The sequence below is a fragment of the Stigmatopora nigra genome, chromosome 10 (assembly GCF_051989575.1).
Source record: "Stigmatopora nigra isolate UIUO_SnigA chromosome 10, RoL_Snig_1.1, whole genome shotgun sequence".
Lineage (NCBI taxonomy): Eukaryota > Metazoa > Chordata > Actinopteri > Syngnathiformes > Syngnathidae > Stigmatopora > Stigmatopora nigra.
Genome location: NC_135517.1, coordinates 2,633,764 through 2,655,215, shown reverse-complemented (window position 1 = coordinate 2,655,215; position 21,452 = coordinate 2,633,764). Strand labels below are relative to the sequence as shown.

General features: G+C 37.3%; 2 protein-coding genes across 3 annotated transcripts in view; one reads left to right on the top strand and one right to left on the bottom strand.

Annotated features, from left to right (window-relative positions):
* Window positions 1-105: 105 nt before the first annotated feature.
* On the bottom strand, window positions 106-12,148 carry LOC144202638 (CTTNBP2 N-terminal-like protein). Its single transcript, XM_077725500.1, is given in 9 exon segments — window positions 106-2,011; window positions 2,738-2,926; window positions 2,991-3,098; window positions 3,721-3,948; window positions 7,051-7,155; window positions 11,679-11,708; window positions 11,710-11,804; window positions 11,889-11,956; window positions 12,132-12,148. Coding segments are annotated over 9 exon segments (1,830 nt in total). The 3' UTR covers window positions 106-1,021.
* LOC144203237 (A-type voltage-gated potassium channel KCND3-like) overlaps window positions 11,815-21,452 on the top strand; it is a 47,661-nt gene continuing 38,023 nt past the window's right edge. Inside the window, exons 1-4 of one of the 2 annotated variants that reach the window (XM_077726612.1) lie at window positions 11,815-11,985; window positions 12,276-12,392; window positions 17,433-17,851; window positions 19,357-20,519. In XM_077726612.1, the coding sequence (XP_077582738.1) occupies window positions 19,417-20,519 (1,103 nt within the window). In that variant the 5' untranslated portion in view covers window positions 11,815-11,985; window positions 12,276-12,392; window positions 17,433-17,851; window positions 19,357-19,416. The remainder of the gene's footprint in view (window positions 11,986-12,275; window positions 12,393-17,432; window positions 17,852-19,356; window positions 20,520-21,452) is intronic. The other variant, XM_077726613.1, reaches the window with a different exon arrangement.

Here is a 21,452-nt window from a genome sequence, read left to right as displayed (position 1 = left end):
ATTTATATTTAATAAGGATGATTCTGAAAATGTCTTAGCAACTATATTCAATACTGACCCCTAGAGGGTATTATATACATGTGCAAATATAATAGAAATTAAAAATGATGGGAAAAAATATAATTTATTTTTAATAAGCAAAAAAATGTATTCCATAAACTTTACATCATTGTATTTTCCTTTATTAAACCTTATAAGAATAGAAATGTGACAATGAGTGCATAATAGCAACATTGCCATAGTATTATTAATCTATCAAAAATACATATACTAATTATACTTGTGCTTGTGATAAAATAAACATTTATGCATCATCAAAGTCATATAAAACTATACTTTTCTCATAAAGTATGCCAAGAACCTTTATGAATAGAATGAGCTGTACACATTTATATTAATAAAAGCAATGATTAGAAACTGCATGTATGAACAATTACAAACAATAATTACCTTTTAAATTACAGTAATCCCTCACATATTCATGGTTCGCTATATCAATGTAATTTTGCATTAAAATGTTCGCTAAATTGGTTCAAAAATAAAAACAGGTTGATGGTGGTTTTATTTTATAAATGTAATAAATTGTAAATATTTACATATAATAAATCGGAATGTTTTGGAATGACAATTACTCATCGCTAGGATCCCATAATTAGTAAAAGATTACAATATTGCTATTGGACGAAGTTGATTCATATTTCTCGATACAGCCATAATAAATACAAAATCAATATAAAAGTAATTACCTTTTAAATTGCAGTAATCCCCCACATATTCATGGTTCACTATATCAATGTAATTTTGCACTAAAATATTCACTAAATTGGTTCCAGAATAAAGATGGTAATTTTATTTTATATATAATAAATTGTAAATATTTACATAAATTAAATTGCAATATTTCGGAATGACAATTACTCCTCACTAGGATCCCATAATTAGTAAAAGATTACAATATTCCTCTTTGACGAAGTTGATTCATTCGCAATAAATACAAAAATCGATATAAAAATGTTCGTTATCAATTCGACGAGAGTACGACGTCTAATTCTTTAACGCCATCTTGTGCCGAGGTAAGGCCACAGCTTCCGGGGAGGGTCCCGTCATTTAAATGGCCGCCCGACCTCGGAACGGCGGCCGGGGAGGGCGGGGCTTGAGCCAAACCGGGTTTTTTCGGCGGGATGGGCGGAGGGTTCCCTCGATCGGCCCTCGGGACGTTGGGGGAGCGGACCACCGCCGCCGCCGCCCGCCCGGCGACGGGTGACAATGGCGTTGCTAAGCAACGGTAATCAGTCCCAAAGGGGGAGTGGTTTGGTGTGGAAATTTTGGCCGTTTGTTGCGAACTGGTAAAACGGGATAGGACTTGAGTGACGGTGCTTCGGGCTATTTGCTTACTAGACTCCGCAGGGGGTGTAGGGGAGGTGCAGGGGGGCTTCTCATTGGCCGGTTGGGTTGCCTCGGGGTCCGGGGGTCCCGTTTGGAACTTGTGGCGGGCGGCGTGGAAGCGTTGGTTGATTCCAACTTGGTAAGTGGACTTGGAATTTGAGGGATTTTTGGGTGAAATGGGGGAACTGGTAGTGGTAGGTTTCTCAATTGGGGGTCCGGTTTTGAGACCCTCGTTGGACTCTGTTTCGCAATGATGACCGTTGACTTCTTTCTCTTGGGGTTCTGGTTTGATTTCTGAAGGGATTTTGGTCGCCCATTGCTCAGGTTCTTCTGGGATGTCAGACACTACCATGTCAGTGTCACTTAGATTTCTTTGAAGATCCTCAACCTTTAAGTAAAAATATGAAATAATTGCATTTTTGTTGTGATTAAGGTTCATGTGATGGTGACTCACCTGGTCCTGTAGTCTGGCGCGGTGGGCTTCCTCTTTCTTGAGCCGAGAACGGAGTTGTTCTCGCTCCGTGTCGAATTCGGCTAATTGCTCCTCAACCCTGGCTTCCATCCTCAATGCTCGTCGTCGTTCCTCTTCTAGCTCCTCCCTCAATGCCTGGCAAGCTTCCCTTTCCTGATGAAGTCCAAAATGGTGAGATAAGTTTGCAGAAATGGCAAAAGTGAAGTTTTCAATGCATTTTTGGGGGAAATATTTGGATAATATTTTGGAATTTAGCTTGCCAGGATGTGACTTTTTATATTTTTATATTACTTTCAATATTTTTATATTACTTTTCATATTTTTATATCAGGTTTTATATTTTTATATTACGTATTACATTTTTATATCACGTTTAATATTTTTATATTACATTTCATAGTTTTATATGACGTTTTATTTTTTTATATTACTGTTTTATATTTGTATATTACTGTTTTATATTTGTATATTACTGTTTTATATTTGTATATGACTTTTAAATATTACTTTGATATTTTTTATATGAATTTTTAATCTTTTTATATGAATTTTTAATCTTTTTATATGAATTTTTAATCTTTTTATATTACTTTTATATCTTTTTATATGAATTTTTAATCTTTTTATGTTACTTTTTATAATTTTGTATGACTTGATATTTTTATATTACTTTTTATATTTTTATATGACTTTTCATATTTTTATATTACTTTTTATATATTTATATGACTTTTTATATTTTCATATTACTTATTTATGTTTTTTTTTACTGGATAAACACACTTTGTGGAGTAGCACCACCAATTTCGTTATACGCAGCTGTGTATGATGACGATAATAAAGGCTTTTGATTTTTTTTATTTTCGAAAGGTCGCCCACCTTGTCCAGCTTGCGACCAGTCTCAGTGAGACGGTGTCCCTCTTCCAGGGCCCTGGCACTCGCCCACTTGCACTCTTTGGCTAGCGCGCAGGAAAGCTGCTTGTGTTGCGCCCGTTCTTCCTCCAGCTGATCCGTGACCCGTCGTTGTTCTTTTTCCAGGCGCCGCACTTGGCCACGCTCAAAATCCAGCTACAAGGAGATGCCAATGTGGGTTATTTTCCCATGGCTTGGATGCCAAGATGGCAGCACTCACCTGTTGTTGTAAACGTTCCCGTTCCTTCTCCAGAATGTAAGTGACATCGTCACCCTCGGCCGTGTCTTCGGCGTGCTTTCTCTTTTCTTCTTCCAGATCCATGATGACCTAAAACGAAAGGAGGCGGAGCTCAAAAAGGATTCATAAAGGAGGTCATGTGAGCAGTACAACCAGGAAGTGTGTCCGTAATGGTCGAGTTTGTCATGTCTAGGTAAGATGGCGAGCAATGGCAGGCAAAAGTGAGTTTTTTTCACATTTTATGCAAGATATGGTTTATTTTTTTCCTTAAATTTCATTCATAGACGTCAAAATACATTTTGTTAAGCGTTTTATCTGTTTATTTTGAAATAAATGACCGTATTGGCCGCACTTTTCTCCATTTTGAAATGTCTAATGGCCTTTTTATGTCATATTGCACTTGTCAAGTCTAATTTATGCGCATATAAGCCGTACCCTCAATTCAGTAATCATTTTTTTAACCCCAAATACGGCTTATATGCGAGTAAATACTGTAAGTGCTTTCCGTATTGGCCACATTGTCTTGCATTATGGCATTTTGTCTTTATTACCTCGCAGTTTCGAGCATGTCAAGTCTAATTTATGCGCATATAAGCCGTACCCTTGATTCAGTCATAATTTTTTAACACCAAATACTACTGCACTAACTTGAACTTTGTCTCTCCACTAGAAAATTGTATTCAACTGCTTTTCCTTGTACATTCAGACCAACCTTTCTGTGTCTACTTTCCGCCGCCGCTAGCTGTGCTAACATCTTCTCCTGCATCCTCCTACAGTGGCTCACCACCAACTTTAGCACCACCAACGGGTTGGAAGCAGGAGGGTGATCTTTTCCACGCTGGTTGCCGACCGTCTCGCCGTCTCTCTGGAGAGCCAAGAAGGGATCACTCAGGTCGTAGCGGCCATAGCGCTCTTGTACGAAGAACTCTTTGCGCTGAGCCTGAAGGGGAAAAAGGAACCATGTCAAAAATCATGCAAGGAGACAGGTACAGTGGTACCTCGAGATACCTCGAGAAATGTAGTCATTTGCATACAAAGTCTTATTTTCTGTCTTGTTTTTGCTTTTTTTTTAGTTTAAAATGTCTCAGAAACAACGATATTTGACAAGATTTTTCTCAAAAAGCTTTTTTTGGAGGATTTACTTTGAAAAAGGTTTTAAAAAACTGTTAAAAATAACCAGATTTTATAATAACTATCAGAAGGTATCATTTTTTTACTGTATATTTATATTCTTTTGGATTAAGTTTAGATAAACAACGTTATAGTAATTAATTATAGGATAACCCTTAATAATTGCTATGTAAAATTTCATTCATTGGGTTTTAGCAGTAAAAATCTAGGAGAAATAAAATTGCGTTATTTTTCTTATTTTATAGCTAAGCAAAAATAAAAAAGGGAGATTTTTGGTCCTTAAACTCAACTACAATAAGAAGAGGGAACATCTTAAAGAAGGATTTGCTGTTGTACGGATTAGATTTCTCACATGACCACTTTGGCTTTAAGCAGATGTACTTTTAAAGTGTGTGCAAGTGTGTGTGTGTGTGTGTGTGTGTGTTGGCCTGAAAGAATTTAAGCCGACGTTCTCATGATAATCATCCGTGTGAGCACAAAGATTTCTTAATAGCATTTAAGGAGGAAAAAGTACAAGAAAAAAATACTGAGGAGGATATAGAAATGTTTTTTGGTTGAAAATATCAGTCGTTCATTACCTTTAATGGTAACTAAACATATTATAAATATTTATATAGGTTAGAAAACATGATTACTCTCTAAAGGAGACCATACAACACAAATCCGAGTTTGACAAAACATTTTCAGTCAAAAAAGTACTATTTCTTCCAAAAATTATGAAAATTTGACCAAAATTGGACACATAGGGCCACAGTCTAATGCCAATAAAGTTAAATAAATAAAAATAAGGGTTTCTGGCATTAGCCACGGTTGTAAACGGGTTCTCCCGATAAAAATCCTAGTTCGAAAAACATTTTCAGTCAAAAAAAGTACTATTTCTTCCAAAAAATATGAAAATTTGACCAAATTTGGACACAAAGAGCCACAGTCTAATGCCAATAAAGTTAAAATATACAAAAACAAGGGTTTATAGCATTAACCATGATTGTAAACAGGTTCTCCCGATACAAATCTGAGTTCGACAAAGAATTTTCAGTCAAAAAAGTACTATTACTTCCAAAAAATATGTAAATTTGACCAAATTTGGACACGGGGATGCAATCTAATGCCCAATAAAGTAAAATATAAATGAAAACAAGGGTTTTTGGCATTAGCCAAGGTTGTAAACGGGTTTGCCTAGTACTTTTTCCCTCAAGAGAGTATTTATTGGAAGTGATTGGACCCTCTGTGGAGGTGAACAGTGGCGCATTGACGCCAACGACCTAGCGGTAGCCTAGCGGCAAAACGTGTTAACCGTTTCCCCCATGTTTATTTGCCGACTCTCCCTGGGAGTCATCGGACACCCGCCGTGCTAGAGCTCTTCTTGCCTTAGATGGCCACGTCCCGTGAGGGAAGTCAGGAATGTAGTCTGGCGGTCTAGACATAACACGGGACACTTTTCCTCTAGAGGCCTGCACGGCGGTGCTGGACGGGGTAGGGAGGGGGGGATTTTAGTGAGAAATGTTTCCGAAGTAGTGTGGCCATTCTTTTGTTCTTTTTTAAAGACTAAGTACCGTATTTTCACGACTATAAGGCGCACTTAAAAGTCTTAAATTTTCTCCAAAACAGACAGTGCGCCTTATAATCCAGTGCGCCTTATATATGGAAAAAACAGAAAACCTAAAACGAAAAACCACCACTGTCGGATATTAAAAAAAACACAAACGCCTGAACTGAAACGATACTGTTAAATATGCAGATGCCATCTTAGTTTACAACATCTTCCATCATATAGCTCCTCCCCCACTGGAAGATTTTATACAAAAAAATCCAAAACCTCAACAATGGCTGGCTCTAGAGGTGACTGTGTAGTAGTGAGTACTTCATACCTGGAAGTCAATAGCAATTACCGTATTTTCACGACTATAAGGCGCACTTAAAAGTCTTAATTTTTCTCCAAAATAGACAGTGCGCCTTATAATCCAGTGCGCTTTATATATGGAAAAAACTGAAAACCAAAAACGAAAAACCACCACTGTCGGGTATTGAAAAAACACAAACGCCTGAACTGAAACAATACTTTTAAATATGCAGATGCCATCTTAGTTTACAAAATCCATTCCATCATATAGCTCCTACCCCACTGCAAGATTTTATACAAAAAAATCCAAAACATCAACAATGGCTGGCTCTAGAAGTGACTGTAAAGTAATGAGTGATTCATACCTGGAAGTCAATAGCAATTACCGTATTTTCACCACTATAAGGCGCACTTAAAAGTCTTACATTTTCTCCAAAATGGACGGTGCGCCTTATAATACAGTGCGCCTTATAATACAGTGCACCTTATAATACTGTGCGCCTTATATATGAAAAAATGTCATTCATTGAGGATGCGCCTTATAATGTGGTGCGCCTTATAGTCGTGAAAATACGGTAGGCGATATGGTGAATAAGAGCGTGTGAGCAAAGGACTGTGGGAAATAACGGTTTGATAGGACGAGAGGCTTATTGCGGACAACAGGAAGTGTGTGTTGGGGGGGAGGGTACTTTTACATGGCTACTTAGCCTAATTATCTTGGCTCGAGCAAGTGCCAACCGGACGTGTGTCTTCAAGTGTATTTAAATAGACATTGTGGGTCTTTAACTCTTTATAAAGCTCATTTAAGACTTGATGGTGCTTAGGCGTCCAATCTGTTTTGACTGGGAGAGATCACACTTATGGGATATGTTAATATTGTAGCTTAGATGAGCCAAAATCTCTGGAAAATAAACATGAATGGCAGTTTTTTTTAGGTTAAGCTTGTCTAAATTTGCATCTCATCTCATTTTCTGAACCAGTTTATTCTCACTAAGGTCGCGGGGGGTGCTGGGCCAACCCACAACTTTTTTTTCAGAAATGTTGCCTCCATTTAACATTGAACGCAATTACCTTAAGAGCATCGATGACCATGTCTCTTGCTTCCAGTTCTCCTTCCAGGATGCTAAATAACATCAGCAGTTCCTGCTTGCTCAAACTCTCCATGTTCAGTTCGGACTGTCAACAAAGAGAAAAATCTGTTGAAAAACTTGAGTATAAAACATACCTATAAGGTGCAGCACATTATAAGGCGCACCCTCAATGAATGACATTTTTTCCATATATAAGGCGCACTGTATTATAAGGCGCACTGTCTATTTTGGAGAAAATGTAAGACTTTTAAGTGCGGCTTATAGTGGTGAAAATACGGTAATTGCTATTGACTTCCAGGTATGAAGCACTCACTACTTTACAGTCACCTGTAGAGCCAGCCATTGTTGATGTTTTGGATTTTTTTTGTAGAAAATCTTGCAATGGGGGAGGAGCTTTATGATGGAAGATTTTGTAAACTAAGATGGCATCTGCATATTTAACAGTATTGTTTCAGTTCAGGCATTTGTGTTTTTTTAATATCCGACAGTGGTGGTTTTTCGTTTTTGGTTTTCAGTTTTTTCCATACATAAGGCGCACTGTATTATAAGGGGCACTGTCTATTTTGGAGAAAATTTAAGACTTTTAAGTGCGCCTTATAGTCGTGAAAATACGGTACTCAAATATTTTCGAGCAGACACCTGGTACTATGTGTAGTAGTATATAAAAACACTGCTCCACCACTGTATGAAAAACCCCTGTAAATCACATCGTTTTGGCTTCTCCGGCCCATTCATAACGGTTACAGTAAGCAGTTAGTGTGCGTGTGTGTAAACGCCGTGTGGTCTCTTTGTACAGTGCGGCCATGCTGTGATCTCACAGCTGTGTTTCTTCAGCCAACCAAACGCCCCACCGCACTCCAGGGCCTGTCAAACATGTGCTGGCAGACTTTTTTTTTTGTTTTTACGGAAAGAAAATGGTAGGTGACGACTGCATACGATAGGTTAGCGGAGGTAGCTTTTGTTGAAAGTGTCACCTAATGGCAAATGAGATGATTGGTCGAGATTGTAGCCGACGCCTTTAACCGCAACTTTCCACATCGTGAAGTCATCATGAGAATGTGGGAGGGGGCGGTTGCATAATGAGAGACAGCAGCGGCGACCAGCTATGCTTCGTATGAAAGATGAAAAATTTCCCAGGCATATTTTCAGATGACACATTATGAACTTAAACCATTTCACTTTAAGGCCAAATATTGTTCACTCAAAACTTTTTTTCTATTTTTAAATGCCCAATTTTCTATGGTATGAATGAAGCTAGCCCCCCAATCCCTTAAAATGAAAGACAAATGTTTCTTCCAGATAATAAATAATAAAATTAAATCATAATAGAATCTTGTTTTTAGTCAAAAGTCATTTAAGTGTATATTTTTTTAATAAATACTCACTGACAATATACTTCATTGTTCCTACGTCCCTACCAAAATTCCTGCCAAATTCCTACCCAAATTCCTAGCCAAATCCCTACCAAAAACCCTACCAAAATCCCTACCAAAACCCCTACCAAAACCCGTACCAAAACCCCTACCAAAACCCCTACCAAAAACCCCTACCAAAATCCCTACCAAAATCCCTACCAAAACCCCTACCAAAAAACCCTACCAAAAAACCCTACCAAAAATCCCTACCAAAAATCCCTACCAAAAATCCCTACCAAAAATCCCTACCAAAAATCCCTACCAAAAATCCCTACCAAAAATCCCTACCAAAAATCCCTACCAAAAATCCCTACCAAAAATCCCTACCAAAAATCCCTACCAAAAATCCCTACCAAAAATCCCTACCAAAAATCCCTACCAAAAATCCCTACCAAAAAATTCTACCAAAAATCCTACCAAAAATCCTACCAAAAATCCTACCAAAAATCCCTACCAAAAATCCCTACCAAAAATCCCAACCAAAAATCCCAACCAAAAATCCCAACCAAAAATCCCAACCAAAAATCCTACCAAAATCCCTACCAAAAATATTGCAAACAAAAAAACATTGCTGTAATAACTGCAAGAAAGCCGAGTCCAATTCCCTTTTCCTCTATAAATTTCTGCCAAATTTCCAATTCATTTTTCTTCTCCACCCCAAAATTTTCTGACTCACAACCCTGACTATTAGTTCTAAGCAATCCAGCACCACCACCATGGCCATGACACCATCCCTCCTAATTAAAAGCCAGCGTAGCACGGTGATGATTAAGCGGCTGTTAGTTTAAGCTCGGATGACTGCCTAGCACAGCTTCAAAACGATGAGTGACACTCCGTCTCCTGGCCTTCTTTTTTTTTTTGCGCCGTGAAGGCTGACCTTGCTCGCCAAAATAAAGCTAGCTGTGTTCTCGCCATCACTCAGGCCCAACCGCAAAGCTAAATGCTAATTAAATGACAGCATACACTTTTTACAGAGCCTGCTTTCTAAATGTCACTGACCTCCCTGATTATAACGAGGAATATTGCCATTTTCTTTTTCACAGACCCACACAAACGACAGTAATATTTTCATATGTTCTCCACCAATCACGAGGGCCATCATGTTTTTTAATGAGGGTGAACTGGTCTTTGTTTTGGCAGATTTTGGTGATGAAAAGCGGCATTCATTCTACACTGGTTTCCAGTCAGTTGCAGATTACGTGAGGATAAACAACTCTTTACTTCGACAATGGCTAGAAAGGTATTTGCCCCGCCCCCTTCATTTTTTGGTCGTAACTTTCCCAGTTAAATTTAATTTATAGCCAACTTACCTAGTTAGACTACCATAACCATCAGTAGAAGTTAATCAGTTACAATTGAGAAAAATCTAGAGTATTTACTCGCATATAAGCCGCCCCCAATTATAAGCTCCACCCTTTAAAATCATTAAATTTTACAATTTCTCGCGTATAAGCCGCCCCTTGATTCACAATTTTTCACTTGCATATTCATGGTTTTAATAGGGAGTACAAATGTGTTACTTTAAAGGGAAAATCTTAATAAAATCAAGTATTCTGAGATACTGTATTAATCAAAAGCACATTATTAGGGTCAGTATCATAAGGGAGTTAGTAATCCATCCAGTAATGGTTGTTTTCTTACCGCAAAACCGAAAATAACCAACAAATAGTAACTTTTAATTTGCCAAAATCTACCTTATGCGCATATAAGCCATACCCTTGATTCAGTCATCCTTTTTTTGAGTTACAAATATGGTTTATATGTGAGAAAATACAATAAATGTCACAAAGAGATCAACTAAGTCAACATTAATGCGGTTTAAAATAGTTCATTATAGTAGTACTGATGGAGTAGTCAGATTTTCCTAACTCTGTGTGAAAAATGTAATAGCCTAAAAGCCTAATAACTGGTTGGGTCACCCGAGGCAAAACCAACTGAAAACAAACATTATTTTATGTATAACTGCCAATGAGTTTTTTTTACCACTGTCGGGTATTGCGGCAAATTCTTCCATACTACTTTTTTTATTTAGAAACACTGAATATTTTTTAAACATAGTACTTATTCAAGTCCAAACATTGACTAGGTTTTGGACCATTCTGGCCATTTTTTTTGTGCCATCCAGGCCCTGAAGTAACATAGCAACCCCAGGTGCTACCATATATTTTAGTTTCATCTTCTTTTTTTTAAATACTTTGTGGTAATACTAGCTGTAACAAACATTTTAGGAGGAAATTTGGCATTGGGGGTGCAGGAAAAGTTACATAATAACCTCCCGGTTTGTTTTAGGACAATGTAACAAAGCAGAGTAGTAGTTGTAATGTCCTCAACTAGGGCGGTTATGCTTTTGTTTCCATTCTTGTGTTAAAGAAATGTATTTTTTGTGTGAGTTTTACTGTTTTGAAACATTATTGGAAGTGGTTATTTGGTGCTGATGCAAATGTTATGGAATTTTGGCATTGGTGTTACTTTAGTTGTTAGTTTTGACTTATAAAATGATATTTTTTTGTCATTCCGTGATTGCGGAAGAGGAACTTGAATGGCACATGTGTAATGTGGTGTGTATTAACTAGCAGAAATGAAGCCTGGCTGGTTTTTTTTAATACTTCTTATAACTAACTATTCATGACTATTACAGATATATTTAGTTATTTTATATGGTTATTTTATTTAGTTATTTTAGTTTATTATTTAAATTTAGTTATATTATTTATTTATATTATTCAGTTATATTATTTAATTATTTTATTTAATTATTTCATTTAATTATTTTATTTAGTTGTTTTATAGAATTATTTTATTTAGTTTTTTTATTTAGTTGTTTATTGTTTGCTTTCTGCAGGAATCAACAGATGCGTTCAGGGTCGCCTTTTAAATTGGATTTGTGCATTATAATTGACTTATACTCTTCTCACGGCTGCTTGTTAACGTCCACATGGAAAAACCACACACGATCGGGACTTACACAGTAGGTCAACAGCCGCAAGACAAACATGCGTGAAATTAAACGAGCTTTATCAGGGGAAATGTAGGATAAAACAAAAAATAAACAAGGAACGGTTTTGGCCTAACTCGCTTCTGAACTTCACAGATTCTTCTCATTTAAAAGTTATTTTCTCCAACAAAAACAAGGCAAAAGCGCGATCAAACACATGCCTCGATCCACGATTGCGATATTTAAACATCGCCTTACCTTCATGTAGTCCTTAGTGATCTTTATAAAGAGTCCGACATGAACTTTTTTCCTCCTTTTCTCCCCGATTTGAGTCGTCTTGATTCCGAGTCAAACGGAACACAGTTGGATGGAAGTAGCGTTTGAATGACAGTCATGTCAGCCAATCGTCGGAAAAGAACATTGAAAGACGACCAATGAAAAATGAGCTCAAAGAAAGAAGGAGGGAACATTGACGCTCCGCCCTCTTGGATTTAGTTGGCGTTCTTTGTTTGGCATTCTTGAGCTCCTCGGAGATTCTTTTCAACACATCGACAACGTTTAAAACGTAAGACTATTTATGAATGTGATGAAAATATTAAGATCCTTGTGCACTTATAATGATTAATAAGACAAAATCTGGGGGCGATGAATACGATTTATTTTGCACTGTATCAAACAATTAGGCACATCATTACTAATGATTAGGCTCACCTCACGCACACCTGCATAGCGTTAACGTTTTGGTTTCAACACAAAAAGACGATCAAAAGTACTTTTTATCGCAGCATCGTTATTGCCAGTGCAAATATTTTTGTTAAATGAGATTGCAGTGTATTAACACATTTTTTTCAACAGTGCACTCTTAGATTTCACCATTGACGGCGCTAGACGTCCAATCCATCTTTGAGTGGGCGGGGCAAAATGACGTCACTGGTATTGAAACATGAAGTGGACTTCTATCTACATTGAATGGTATGCAATGAGTTAAATTTTATCTAAAAAACATTGATTCTCGGCTTAGTTGTAATTTGCTAAACCTTCATCCCACATTGAAAATTGAAAATTATCAATAAATATGATTGGTATCCTAACTGTTTGTCAACATGCACACTGTGACTGACTGGCGACCAATCCAGCGTGTAGACATGCAAAATGTCAACTGGGTTTCACTTGATGATGAAAAGGAATGAAAGAATGTATGATGTAATAATTTAAGTTTCATACCCATTGTGAGCATACCTTCATGTCTAATTATTACACAATGGACGATTTAAAAAACAAAACAAAAGGCATTGTTGCCAGCCATTTTTTTGACAACAAGAGCCTGAAGTAATCTCATGACACATTTAATTGGGTCTCACCTGGAAATAATGGAGGTTTGAGCATAGGAATTCAACATGTGTTGTTTACATGGCTACACAATATGCAGGTGAGCCCTTGAAACAGTTTTAGTAAGTCCATTAGAGAGGACATAGACTTAGAATTTGCCAGTAGATGGCAACACTCACATGTTCTCAGCTATAAAGGTAAGTACTTGCAGAAAACACAGCCATTTTTCTTCTCTAACATGCAGATAATGCTGTTAGGTATGTTTTATAACTTAATCAGTGAAAAGACCAACCAATGTTGCTTTGTAAAGAGTACAGTGTATGTATGTATATATATGTGTGTATATATGTGTATATATGTGTGTATATATGTGTATATTTATGTGTATATGTGTATATATGTGTATATTTATGTGTATATATGTGCATATATGTGCATATTTGTGTGTATATGTGTATATATGTGTATATGTGTATATATGTGTATATATGTGTATATACGTGTATATACGTGTATATACGTGTATATACGTGTATATACGTGTATATATGTGTATATGTGTGTATTTGTGTGTATGTGTTTTTCAATGTGTGTATATGTGTGTATAAATGTGTATATGTGTATATATGTGTATATATGTGTATATGTATGTATATGTATGTGTATATATGCGTGTGTATATATATATATGTATATCTGTGTGTATTTATGGATATATGTGTATATGTGTATCAGTTCATCAATGAATAAACTTAAAAAAAAAATATATAATTATATTTTTTAAATTAAAAAAAAAAAAAAAAATATATATATATATATATATATATATATATATATATATATATATATATATATATATATATATATATATATATATATATATATATATATATATATATATATATATATATATATATATATATATATATATATATATATATAGATAGATAGATTTTTAAGTGTATTTATTGATGACCTGATTTAAAGGCCAAATATGCCATATGTGGCCCTCGAGCCAAATAATTTTCCCCACCATTGGTCTCCTATAAAAAATAATACTTCTAATAATACTTCTAATTCTAGCCCTATCATCATAACCTGGAGAAATGATGTCCATATCTAAAAGAACATTTTAAATTAAAGCCATGACTCACTTGAACAGTATTTTTCCTCGTTTAATATTAGCAATTTATCCAAAGAACATTTTGAAACAGTCTTAGCAACTTTCAAAATAAAAAAAAAATGAAATTGCCTCATATGTGCAAATGATTCCATCTTCTACCCAGAAGTTCCCTTAAAACTGAATAAATCTACATTTAAACCAAACATCTGCTGCCCAATGGAGTCATCGGATGCATAAAACCCTTATTACGAATGCATATACTTTAGGGAAAAGTATTCCGAATCAATACTTTATTTCAATTTAACACCTGATGCATCAATCTCGCACGCCAGACGTCATCTGACGTCGGCGCCGTTGATGCCGCGGTGGCACACGGAATCAGAACATTTGCAGTCTACTCACTTGTACTCACAATATCCTCAATCCCCTATTTATTTATGTCTAAAAAGTATTTTTCTGTGTCTGTATTTTAGGGCGCACTGTCTATTTTGGAGAAAATTTCAGACTTTTAAGTGCGCCTTATAGTGGTGAAAATACGGTAATTTCTATTGACTTCCAGGTATGAAGCACTCACACTACACAGTCACCTCTAGAGCCAGCCATTGTTGATGGTTTGGATTTTTTGTATAAAATCTTGCAGTGGGGGAGGAGCTATAAGATGGAAGATGTTGTAAACTAAGATGGCATCTGCATATTTAACAGTACTGTTTCATTTTAGGCGTTTGTGTTTTTTTTTAATATCCGACAGTGGTGGTTTTTCATTTTTGTTTTTCTGTTTTTTCCATATACAAGGCGCACTGGATTATAAGGCGCCCTGTCCATTTTGGAGAAAATGTAAGACTTTTAAGTGCGCCTTATAGTCGTGAAAATACGGTATATCCAAAATGTTGCTGGATTAGCCATTTGTTGTGGTTCTCATGTTACGAAAACATATTAAAAACACGTTAAACGCCCGGCATGTTCTCCAGAGGCAATTTTCACAACGTCGGCAGCTGCAGAAATGAAGATTAAAACTACAATTTTAAAAAAGGCAAGCAGAAGACGAGCACGACACCCAGATCTACCCGCTAGAGACCTTCCCTGCGTAGTGGCTCTCCAAATTGCTTTACCTGCTGCGTCGTCAGAGTGTAAATACGCTCTGATGAGACGTCTGGTTTCCGTCGATGTCATCGGGCAAGGGACGCGTCGTCCGCACAATTTTCTTCATCAGGCGCAGCCGAGGTGGTCCTACGAGACATGTCAGATGAGGTCACTGGGATACTTTATTGGTCAATTTGGGTGGAACTTCATTTAATGAGCGTCGTTAGACAATGTTCGCTTCAACGTGGAGGACAAGTGCTTTGTTCTTGGAATTACCGTATTGTCACCACTATAAGGCGCACTTAAAAGTCTTAAATTTTCTCCAAAATAGACAGTGCGCCTTAAAATACAGTGTACCTTATAATACAGTGCGCCTTATAATACAGTGCGCCTTATAATACAGTGCGCCCTATAATACAGTGCGCCTAATAATACAGTGCGCCCTATAATACAGTGCGCCCTATAATACAGTGCCCCTTATAATACAGTGCACCTTATAATACAGTGCGCCCTAATAATACAGTGCGCCCTATAATACAGTGCGCCCTATAATACAGTGCGCCTTATAATACAGTGCGCCTTTTATATGGAAAAAAATGTCGTTCATTGAGGCTGCACCCTATAATGCGGTGCGCCTTATAGTCGTGAAAATACGGTAAGAAGCATATTTAGTATAAAAAGGTACTTTTGTTTAACTCTATTCTGGCAAATGTTGGGTTTTATTTATATATTATCTCAGAAAACTAGGTGTGATGGTTTTTATTAATATTTTCCCTTCAAAGTAAGACATTTGTACTCCCTATTTAAAGCATGAATATGGATGTGAAAATTGTAAATCAGGGGGAGGCTTATATGAGAGAAATGGTCAAATTCAATAATTTTTAAGGCAGTTTTATGGGTGCGGCTTATACGCGAGAAATTACTGTATTTCACTTTGTATATACTTTTTTGTCATATTTGCTTCCCATACTCAATGTCCAATATCCCATATCTACTTAAAACATGTATTCACATGTACTAGTAAGTAAAAAGAGAAATGAAGTATTAAAAAAACAACCCAATTCTCCATCCTAACAATAAATAGACATCACAATTCCCAATTTCCAATTTCCGTCTTCCACAAAAGCTGATTCGAACATCTCAACGCACCAAACATCAATGGCCCTTCTGTATTATGATGCTGCCTCTCTCCATTTTATTTGCTTCTTTCCTGAAACATACACACACACCCACAAATACACACAAGGCCATCCATTCAAAGACAAGCCTTATCCCTCAAGAGCATTTTTCCCCTGAGCTCCCAGGGTAGCCCGCCATTGCCTTCCATGGGATTGGAAAGAGGCTCTTCAGGCCTTGCCCACTTTTAACTTGATGATGAAAGCTTCACACAAGTGTCTGGAGGGGATTGCCGGTCATGTGAAGGGGGTTAACACTTCATTTTTTGACACCAAACAACACTCATAGAAAATAATAATGGCTTCTCCAGTGGACAAAACTGAGGGTTGGCGAATCGGGCGCAGGGGTGGGCTGCCGTACTTCCATTTTCAAGGGGTTGGATGTTTTTTTTTTATGGAATTGTAGAACTCTAGCCACAACAGTTTTACAAAGAAAATGGTTTTGTCAATTATTTAAAAAGATAGCAATGCTTGGACTTGAGAGATTACTAGATTTATAAAATATTCAAGATTTTTGTGGTCTTTGAACAAAGTAAAAATGTTTAAACTTTGGAAATTTAACCGAGTTTTTGCGACCAAATTTGGACCACCCAAATTGTTGCTCCTATATTTGAACCACCCATTTTTTGCTCCAAAATTTCAACCACTCAAGTTTTTGCTCCAAAATTTCAACCACCCATTTTTTTGCTCCAAAATTTCAACCACCCAATTTTTTTGCTCCAAAATTTCAACCACCCAATATTTTTTGCTGCAAAACTCCAACCACCCATTTTTTTGCTCCAAAATTTCAACCACCCAATATTTTTTGCTCCAAAACTTCAACCACCCATTTTTTTTCTCCAAAACTCCAACCACCCAATTTTTTTTGCTCCAAAACTCCAACCACCCAAATTTTTTGCTCCAAAACTCCAACCACCCAATTTTTTGCTCCAAAACTCCAACCACCCAAATATTTTGATCCCAAATTTCAACCATCCAGTTTTTTGCTCCAAAATTTCAACCACCCACATTTCTGCTCCCAAATTTCAACCACCCAAATCTCTGCTCCCAACTTTCCTTGCGACCGAATTATTCACACCTAAAAAAATCTGACTGAATTTCACTTTTGACAAAAATTCTGTTAAAAAACTCCTACTCCATTCCAAATAGCACAAATTCCCCAAAACCAGAAAAACCCCCAAAACAAACCCCCTTAAAACACATCCCCATTCCCTTTAAACACATCTATAAGCCAATCACAATCCACTCCCCCCAACTTGTTGAATTGATGAAAACTGACACAGTCATTTATGTCAATTGAAATAGAACCGAATCATGAGGATGAAGCTGAAAAGGAGGAGGAGCAGACTTGATGAAACCATCGGGCAAGGAGAGAGACGCGCACATTTCCACTTTCTGATTTGGCAAGCAGGCATCACAAAAGCCAAGCATGCTTCCCTCTTTGCACTCATCGACGTTTTGAAGAGAGAAAAAGAAGAAAAAAAATCAAAAAAATCAGGATGTAGACGACGGCACAGCAACCAAAAAAAAAGCAAGCGTGCCCTCCCCTACTGGACAGACTCTGCTATTCTCTCTCTTTTTTTTTTCTTCCTCTCTCCTCCTCCATCCGTCCATCCAACAGCCTTTTATGCGCTCTGCTCTTCGGTGCAGGAGGTTGTGGAACCCCCCGGTAGCCCACCGGATGGATTATTCCCACCCTTGGATTTAACTCCCACTTTTAAATGGTGAGTTTATATCTTTTTTACATTTTTTAATAAGTATTTGTTTTTATTAATGTCGGGAATAATGTCACTTATTTTTATGTGATAAAAACTTTACATTTTGGGTGATTAAAGAGGTTGAAAATATTTTTTTATTCACTTTCCTCTCAATTTAACCTACAAATATGACTATATTTAATAAGGAATCCTTCAAAACTGGAATGTTTGCATCAGGATTCAACAGGTTTGATTTTTTTTTTTTTTGCCCCTGTTGGGTTTTGCTGAGGTCTTTTATGAACCGCCATGCAAAAATATGTATATTGTGGTCATGGGAATTTTGAAGTAGGTTTGAGGTGAATATAAATGTCCTTAATCAAATGTGTACTACAGAGTGGACTCAGTTTATTTCACTGAAAGTCAGGTGGAGTATTTTCCAGCTTGTCTGTGACTTAACTGAATGGACTGAAATTCAACATAGAGCAGCGGATAATACCTTGACATACGAGTTCCCAAACATAAGAGAAATTTGAGATAGGAGAAAAATTCAGAGCAAATATTTGCCTTAAGATACAAGCTTACGAGACAGCCTGGTGTAAGCATACGTGAGAGACTGCTTAGAACCTATAAAAAGATGTTTTTCTATTGTATTATTCAGTTTTTTTGTTTTTTTTCCAGAGTGGGAACATGGTCACTTGTATTTAGTTCATTTCTATGTGGAAAATTTGATTTGAGATATGAGTAAATATTTTTTCAGAGTGGGAACAAAGTCATTTGTATTTAGTTCATTTCTATGTGGAAAATTCTGATTTGAGATATGAGTAAATTGACATACGAGCTCGATTCCGGAACGCATTGAGCTCATATCTTAAGGTATTACTGTAATGCATTTGATTTGCTATTTGTGATGTCTGTAATGAGTAAAGGTTGCAAAAAAATGCACCCAAATAGTTGAGATACGAGCAAATTGACATACAAGCTCGATTCCGTAACTTTTTTAAGCTTGTATCTCAAGGTATTACTGTATTGCATTTAATTTGCTATTTGTGATGTCTGTAATGAGTAAAGGTTTCAAAAAATGCACCCAAATACTTGAGATACGAGTAAATTGACATACAAGCTCGATTCCGTAACTTTTTAAGCTTGTATCTCAAGGTATTACTGTATTGCATTTGATTTGCTATTTGTGATGTTTGTAATGCATAAAGTTTGCACAAAAAATGGACCCAAATAGGGAAAACAGGTCAACCAGGCAGAAACGTATAGATTTGCAATGGAAACTAAATCTTTTGGCAAAAATCCCACTATTACACGATCAAATTATCCCAAAAACATCATAAAAATTAAGTCTAAAATTCAATACAGGAACACAATTGGTAAAGTGTCTCATAGGAGGCGGAAAGTTGAAACTAAATTGAATTCAAATCAATTCCAACTGCAATAATTAAGCTTATAAGTACTTATATAAACAAATCATGACATAGTAGCTAACCAATTAGCGCTAATGTTAATCCCATTACTTTTCCCTGCAGATGTCGGCAGATTTCGACAAACCCTAAAGGCGAAGACTGCTTTTTACCCCAAAACCGGCCATGGCTACGGGAGTAGCCGCCTGGCTCCCCTTCGCCCGAGCAGCCGCCATCGGCTGGATGCCCGTGGCCAGTTGCCCCATGCCCCTAGCGCCGCGAGACCACCATCGCCGACAGGACGAACTCATCGTCCTCAACGTCAGCGGCCGCCGATTCCAAACATGGAGGACCACCTTAGACCGTTACCCCGACACCCTTCTGGGCAGTTCCGAAAAAGACTTTTTCTACAACGAGGAATCCAAAGAGTACTTCTTCGACCGAGACCCTGACGCATTCCGAAGTATTCTTAACTTCTACCGAACTGGGAAACTACACTACCCACGTCACGAATGCATTTCGGCTTACGACGAAGAATTGACGTTTTTCGGGATAATCCCGGAAATTATCGGCGACTGTTGCTACGAAGAATACAAAGATCGGAAACGGGAGAACTTAGAACGACTTCAGGACGATATGGAAGAGAATAAGGACGTTAAATTGCCACATATGAACTTCCGAGAGACTATGTGGAGAGCTTTTGAGAACCCACACACTTCCACCATGGCGTTGGTGTTCTACTACGTTACAGGCTTCTTTATCGCCATTTCCGTCATCACAAACGTGGTGGAAACAGTCCCATGTGGATCCACCGCTACGCAAAAAGACATGCCTTGCGGTGAGCGTTACACCGTAGCTTTCTTCTGTATGGACACGGCTTGCGTTATGATATTCACAGTGGAATATCTCCTACGTTTATTCGCCGCACCAAGCCGTTATCGCTTTATGCGATCTGTTATGAGTATCATAGACGTAGTGGCCATTCTGCCGTACTACATCGGCTTGGTGATGACCAATAATGAAGATGTGAGCGGCGCTTTCGTCACGTTGAGGGTTTTCCGTGTCTTCCGGATCTTCAAGTTTTCAAGACACTCGCAGGGTTTGCGGATTCTGGGCTATACGCTTAAGAGTTGTGCTTCAGAATTGGGCTTTTTGCTCTTTTCACTCACCATGGCCATTATTATCTTCGCTACTGTCATGTTCTATGCGGAGAAAGGATCCAGTTCAAGCAAGTTTACCAGCATACCGGCTTCTTTTTGGTATACCATCGTCACCATGACTACGCTGGGGTAAGTTTTTTTACACATTAAATACTGTGTTTTATTGCATATTTGTGTTTGTTGTTCGAAAAAATGATGACTGAATTGAGGGTATGGCTTATATGCGCATAAATTATAACTTGACATGCAAGAAAATGCAAAGTGACAAAGATAGGGTCATTTATTTCAAAATAGAGAAAGGATAAAAAGATAAAATGCTAAACAAATGCTGCCTAACATTGAAATAATAGTCGTATCATGAGTTATTTTTGAGAGATTTAGTAAATTGTAATTGTCACTCATCCCCTTATTTAATGTAGTTTCTCCACATTTTGTAAATTCACCGCTTTGTTTTTCCGTCTTTCACGAGCCAAATACTTGCCAGTTGTGGATTCTTGCCAGAGTTTGTCAAAGCAAGTGTGACAATAAGGTCGATATGCTTTTTCTCAAACTTTGTTGCAAACACGGCAATTGGCCGACAGTTCTTTGGCTTATTGCAGTTTAGTGTGTCACAACCAGGTTGGCTTAATTTAGCCATTTCCCATCTTTTCAATGCATATCTGTGCAATGTTCTAGGTCAGGGGTGGGCACATTTTTAGGCCCATTGGGGGCCACATTGACTTTAAAAATTTGATAGATGGGCGGGGTCAGAACAAGATATGATGCATATAAAAAAGTGCATCCGTTAACAGTACATATGAAACATGAACTGAAAAAAAGGACTAAAGTATTAACATACTCATCATTAAAGTATAAAGTACAGAGTAAAGTAAAAAGGAATGTATTAAGAAATATTAAAATGTCATTTAAAAAAGATAGAGGGCGCTGTAAAACAGGAAAAAAAACAAATAAGAGTGGACAGAGCTACTGCTACTGGCTTCCGCCTAACGGCGCCATCTTGGGGCAATAAAACATTTGGACAACGTTGGTGGGCCGGATTAAAAAGCCTAATGGGCCGTATTT